Source organism: Miscanthus floridulus, chromosome 8 (genome assembly GCF_019320115.1).
Source record: "Miscanthus floridulus cultivar M001 chromosome 8, ASM1932011v1, whole genome shotgun sequence".
Classification (NCBI taxonomy): Eukaryota; Viridiplantae; Streptophyta; class Magnoliopsida; order Poales; family Poaceae; genus Miscanthus; species Miscanthus floridulus.
The window spans coordinates 18,842,868-18,849,751 of record NC_089587.1 but is presented as its reverse complement, the minus strand read 5'-3'; the positions used below and the strand labels follow the sequence as shown (position 1 = coordinate 18,849,751).

The window sequence follows — 6,884 nt, the reverse complement described above, 5'->3', positions numbered from 1 at the left end:
ATCATAAAATGCGACAAAATAACTCACATTGCGATCCGGACACTTGTAGAAGATACGGCCCTTGTTGGGACACTCCTTCCTCACCCGGTACTCCATCATAATCTTTTCCTCACACTTGCCGTATGCAATGAGAGGAAGGTCCGGCCTCAGACGCTTTGTAACCCGATGAGATGCCGAGGACCCGGAAGCAGTTGCCATCTACTCTCTATACTCATTTTTAATATAATATAAATTTCTCATTTTATAAACAAATAAAATTAAAAAAACTCTAAAATTCTCTATATCTCTAAAGCATGAAGTGTGCTATGCATGCTAGAAATGAAAGCTCAATACTAGTTTTGAATAACTACTTTAACCTTCCTTCATCCAAATACACAAACTTTAAAGTGATTTTGAGCTTAAATGGCTTACATAAATAAAAAAAATCTACCATAAAAAAACCACATATATCTAGTCCATAAAATGAAATAAGCTACAGATGAAACACGAGAGTATAAAGTTGGTAACCTTTAGAACCGATGGAAGAATGGAAGAAATCTTGTGACCGGTGATGAGGAAGAAGAGAGGCCGGCGATAGCAAGAGAACACTGAGCTCGAAGTGGCTCAGGCTCGGGGAGGAACAAGGGCTATATAGGAAGGTACCTTTAGTCCCGGTTGGAGATAGAAACCGGGACTAAAGGTCCCTTCCTAGTCCCGGACGGAGCCTCCAGCCGGGAGTAGACTTTTACTCCCGGTTAGAGGCACCAACCGGGAGTAAAAGTTAACCTTTAGTCCCGGTTGATAACTCCAACCGGCACTAAAGGTCCCCTGCAGCAAAAGCCTACCGCAGTAGCCGTTGGACAGGGACCTTTAGTCCCGGTTAGAGCTACAAACCGGGACTAAAGGTATCTCGTTCCGGGCGCAAAAAATACCGGGACTAAAGCCAAATTTTAAGGTGGGATCAAATGTCGTTTCTCTACTAGTGTCTCCACCTGGTTTTTCTTGTTCTAATAATATAATAAGATTAAAAACAAATAAGAAATAAGAAATCACATCCATTTTAATCTTTGACTCCTTAAGAAACAAAGATTTTTACCACTATTTTAATTAAATTTTTGACTCAAACTCATGACCCGTGATATAACTGATCACTACGTATTGGACTCCGTTGTAACGCACGGGCATATTTGCTAGTAATATAGAAGCAACGAAATTTATTACCGCCCTATATCCTCTTTACTAAGTTATTCTTAGTTAGAACGATACTCTTTTTAAATACCACAGCAAAATCTTAATTGATACCATACCACAACAAACGTGTGTGTCAGTATCTCTGATGAGCCTTTTGAGAACTGAGAGTGTTGTGCCTTTGATAAAATCACACGTCAGATGGTTATAGGAGTAGCATTTTGTATAATATAACAACTTAAAAATAAAAATGTGAGGGCCTGATTTCTTGTGGGCTGGAGACACGCAGTCACGCACACGCCTAATGCTTAACTCTCTCTCCTCCCCTGGGCCTCGAGAGAAAGAGAAAGAGGAAAGGTGAACTGTAGAGCATCCTGATGATGGGCTAATTGGGGCCCAGGAACAAATGAACCAAATGGTCGTCCGACCCAACAAGTCTTCTACTTCTGGGCCCAACAAGTCCAGCACCAGTCGGCCTTACGTTTGCACAGGCCTCAAGCCTGCCCAGCACAGCCCAACCAACCCAGGATGGCTCGCCGGTAGATGCGATTCAGCCGAGGTTGACCGAGGGGAAAAAGTCCATGTTACGTTCTCAATTTTCATGAAAGTTTGTTTTTTCTCTGTTAACTTCAAAATCGAGCGAAACACCTTACTCAACTTTTAAAACCGTTCTTCTTATCTCTCTGACCCTGTTATAAGTAGTTTTGAAGGCGATTTTATCTTTTTATTTATTATTTATTTTGGTTGAATCTTTGAAAAATCATAGTAAATCACAGAAAAAAATAGAAATTTTAATTTTGTTGGACTCCACATGAGTAGATCTATACGGTGAACATATATTATGGTATGTTTTAGTACAAAGTTTTTGTTGTAACTTTAAATCTATGTTTTTCTATAATTAAATAGAATAATTCATAGTTGCAGTTTATATGGTCCAAATGTGGTGAATTTTTCATGATGAGCTAATTTTTGTATGCTTAAACTGTAGTAAAAATTTCATACTCATTGGATCTTGTTAAATATAAATAAATCTATAACTAAGCTATACATGATCCGATGAGTATAAAATTTTTACTACAGTTCAATCATATAATAATTAGTTCATCATAAAAATTTCATCACAATTGGACCATATAACTGTAGCTATGACTTATTCCAATTAATTACAGAAAAGCATGGATCTAAAGCCACATCAAAAACTTTATACTAAAGCATACCATATTATATGTTCACTGTGTAGATCTACTCACGTGAAGTCCAACAAAATTAGATTTTCTATTTTTATGATTTTTCTGTTATTTATTATGATTTTTCAAAGATTCAACCAAAATAAATAAAAAAGACAGAACCGCCTTCAAAACTGTTTATAACAGGACCATATGAACGGTTTTAAAAATTAAAGGAGGTGTTTTGTCCGATTTTAGAGTTAAAGGAGAAAAAACGGACTTTGCCGAGTTGAGAGGTAAGAGCAACTCCAAGAGTTCCCTAAACCTCCTCATAATCCTAAGTTTTTAGAAAGATCTACAAAAAATCCATCTCCAACAATTCCTAATACAATCTCCTAATATTTTAGGAGTTGGAAAAAATCCCTCTCATCTGCGTAACTTTACGAGTCGTAGCCTCGCGCGTATCCTTCGACTCCCGCAGTTTCCTTCGCCTCCTGTGCGTCGCTACTCCCTCCGGATCCTCCCCTACCGGGCACGGGCATCTCTGCCCCATCCCTCGCTGCGGCGTGGTCCTATCCCAGCGGTGGCGCGTCCTATCCCGACGGCGGCGCCTGCTCCGGTCGCGCAGACGCGGCTCCAATGGCACGACAGGCGACTGGCATTTCCCTCCCTCGCTCCTTGCCTTCCTCCTTCGCTGCCAGCGAGCGCGGGAGCCTCGGCCAGTGAGCGCAGGTAGCCACGGTCGCCGCGGCGCGGCGAATCGCTAAGGACTCAGGGCCCAGCCCTGGCAGTAGGCGCGGCCGCAAATCCAGCACAGAGGACGCCGCGGCCCGCTGCCCCTTCATCTCCGGCGAAGTCTGCTGCCTCCGCACGCCCCTCGCTTCACCTCCGTGGCCCCGTTGCCCCTCCACCTCCGGCGAACCCGGCCGCCGCCCACACGACGCGCCTCAGCTCCGCCCCCACACCTCCCAGGGCGGCACGGCGTGGACAGGATCAGTTGGAGAGCACGGCACGGCCAGCCCTAGCGGGCGAGCGTGGCCTGCCCCAGCGGGTGAGTGCGGCATCTCTGTTGTCGAGAAGAGGAAGATGCATGTTGTTGTCTATGACACGTGGGGTCTGCCCGGAAGTGAGAAGAGGAAGATGCATGGAAAAGAAAAAAAGCCGTAACATAATTCATGTGGTTCCTAAATTTGATTTTTTAGATATCATTTATTAGAAACTCTTAAAGATAGTTTTTTTTTTCTTCCCAAATCTTTTTAAAAATTGTCAAACCATAAGTTTTTAAGGAGAAAAAAATAAAAAACTCTTCGCGTGGACTTTTTTAGAGTGGAAGGCGTCCGCTTTGCCCGTGCGCGTCCACTAAACCCAGCGAACTCGCGAGCCGAGGATCGGAATTGCGTAGCGTAAAGCGACCCACTCGAGGGTCGAGGCTCGAGACTGACCTCTTCTCACCAAAGAAAAAAAAAAACCCTCGCAGCCTTTCCTTCCTTCCCTTGCTCGCGTCTTCCTCTTCCCGACTTGCCCGCATTCATTTCTCACCCCACCCGCCCGCCCACCCCCAACGTCCCCAATCTAGCAGCAAAGGTCCGGAACCTTCTCACCCGTCACCCCACCTAGGGTTTCGGTTGGCGCCGGGCATGGCGTACGTGGACCACGCCTTCTCCATCTCCGACGAGGACGACCTCGTCGGCGGCGCCATCGGGGGCCCGCGCGGGGCGCCCGTCAAGGAGATCGCCTTCGCCGCCGCGCTGCTCGCCTTCGGGGCGCTCGGCGCCATCGGTGGCCTGCTAATGGCCGTCAACCGCGTCGGAGGTGACCGCGCGCACGGTGAGTCCGAGGCCGCCGTCCCCCTGCCCCTTGTTCTTCCTCTGCCTCTGCCTCTCTCGTTTCGATGCGAGCAGCTCGAGTCCGCTTCCTGCGTGCGCCTCATGTAATTCGCACTGTTTTTTACCAGATCTCTGGGGGATTTTAGCTGTAAAGCTTGGTTTAAGGGCCTGCGGTGTCAGGAAATCACCACCTGTTAGTGGTGTTCCGGGGTGCGACGCATGTAATGTGGCTTTGCGCACACAAAGAGATACTAGTGATTTAGTTACTTTCCTAATTAGTTATTTATTAGGATGACAGCGAGCTTCGATTTGGGTGGGATGCTTAGTTGCTTACGTTTGGGGTTGGGATTGATTTGGGTAGGATGCTTAGTTGACCGGGTGCCAATCGGGCGAACTGTCCAATGTCCACAATAGGAAATGCAGGTTTTTATCTACCTACTGGGTTGTAAATTTGATCGTATCAGACGAGCACGAACCTACCTGAAACTTAAGAGTATCAACAAGCCATCACAGTACTGAGTTCATTTGAGCGCCTTGAAGTTGCGGGACAGGGTTTAGTAGTAGTTTCATAAAAATGCAGGAGTGTGAAATTTAGAGGCAATAGAAATCACATTTTTGCTTCCTGAGTATGTACTCAGGTATAGATTTTGTGTCTATGCTAGAAGCCTGTGATAGGTTTGTAATAAGAACAAGCTGTGATTCACACTCAACTGCTTGTGGATTAGAACAAGTTGTGATTTGCACACACAGGCTTGATAATTTGCATGGGTGTTGATTCACCTTTCAAGTGCTGATGCAATGTGAACCCTTTCATATAGCAGTTTTAATTAAGTACTGATTCATATGAAATGCTGCGCTTATGCATGAACTTTGTCCCTGTGCTTATGCATAAACTTGTTACTCCCTCTACCTGACCTTGTGCCCCATGTTGTATCAGGAATTTTCTTCATGATGTTGGGCATTGTAATGTTCATCCCTGGGTTCTACTACACAAGAATCGCCTACTATGCTTACAAAGGTTACAAGGGATTCTCGTTTTCGAACATCCCACCAATCTGAAAAGAGTGTGCTGCCTGCTGGTTATGAAGTGGAGTCGCTGGTTAAGAGTTCATCGACTCTGTCGAATGGCTCTGTAGACACCCTTGTTTTACATCAATCTGTGTTCATTCTCTTTGAATACTGTAGAATGAACTGGTGGAATGTGTACAGATAAATGCAGCCAGAGTTGTGCTCCATTGCGGTTTGGCCGACTGGAAGGTTGTTTGTTGTGTTAGTGTGACCATGTTCAACTGATATACATTGCTACTTGTGAATTACTGTCGTTTTTGTCAGGGTCCTTAAATCATTCTATAAGAATAAGATCTTGCCATTCCAATTGTGAAGACGATGCCCCATATGAAGCCCTGTATTGTGCGTCGTTGCCCTTGTTAAGTCCTGGATACAGCTCATATGGCTCAACAAGAGACATTTGGCTAGAGCGAACTGTGTTAACTGCTGCACTTATTGCAGCCTCTGTCAAATGACTATGAAGCGGTTATTAGTTATTATAATAAGGATAAGATCTGCGAAGAGAGTTATGTATCACATACCTCCATTACCGATGTGTATCAGATTATGCGTCACGTACTCTCTCCCTTTGAAATTATAACTTACGTCGTAATCATTTCATAGTTTTCACTGTTTTTCACATACTCTCTCCGTTCCCAATTAACTTATAAGTTATATTCATCGGAAATGAAAGGACACAGGTGTCCGTCTTGTCTGGACGCCGCGGTTGGGCCTGCCCCGAATAAACCTCGCGTCCATGCCCTTCCGTTGCTCGCCTCGCGCTACTCCTGCTTCTCCTTCGCCGTTCGCGTCGCCTTCTGTTGCTCCTTGCTGCTCGTCCTGCGCTGCTCCTGCACCTCAGCCATCCGCCCTGCTGTTCCTGTTCTGCCTAACGACACGACAGCCGCCGCCGGGGCAAGGAGAAGCGGCAGGCCCAGTGCGGAAGCCCTCCGACCTCGTATGCTGCTACGACTGCGGCACCCCGATGGAGGCGGCGGAGGTGGTCGCAACGGGATACGATGCATATTTTAAAAATATTTTAAATATTTTAGATGTATATTGTAAGTGTTTTATATAGATGTTGTAAAAATGTATTTGAATGTTGCAATGATTGTCTTCAATGTTTTATCTATTTTTCACACATATGTTGCAAGCGTGTTTATTTGGATGTTACATATGTTTTTACACATGTTGTAAGTATTTTATCTGGATAGTGTATATTTTACAATGGTTTTCAAGTGTTTTTTAAGTTTTTCTGTAAGTATTTCAAACGCATGTTTAGTGTTTTATCTGTTTTTTTATGTTGTAAATGTAACATCTAAATATTTCCAAAAAAAAAATTAGTTTGAGTGTTGCTGGGATAGGCATGGGAAGCGAGTGGACGCAAGCAGCCGCTGCGGGCTGGTGGCACAAGCCATGTTCGGCGGCACGAGCCCCAGCGTGGCCGCGAGATGCAGGCGCTGGCAAGCAACATCCGGCAGGCGCGGGCCCATTCGTGGACACAGTAAAACAAACTGCCGCTGGCATCGAACTGACGTCCAGTTAAAAGATGGCAACGGGACCCAATACATGAGGGGTATTTGATCCATTAAAAGATGGAATGGGATCATATCTTTATCCACGGGTATCTAAATGGGACAAGAATTTATCCTCGATGAGTATAGTATAGCGGATACGG

General features: G+C 45.0%; 1 protein-coding gene across 1 annotated transcript; it reads left to right on the top strand.

The window, feature by feature from the left end:
* The first annotated feature begins 3,865 nt into the window (after window positions 1-3,865).
* LOC136471269 (uncharacterized) lies at window positions 3,866-6,168 on the top strand. The gene is made up of 2 exons (XM_066469000.1): window positions 3,866-4,160; window positions 5,097-6,168. The coding sequence occupies exons 1-2, from the start codon at window positions 3,971-3,973 to the stop codon at window positions 5,216-5,218; spliced, it is 312 nt and encodes a 103-aa protein (XP_066325097.1). The 5' UTR covers window positions 3,866-3,970; the 3' UTR covers window positions 5,219-6,168.
* Window positions 6,169-6,884: the final 716 nt, after the last annotated feature.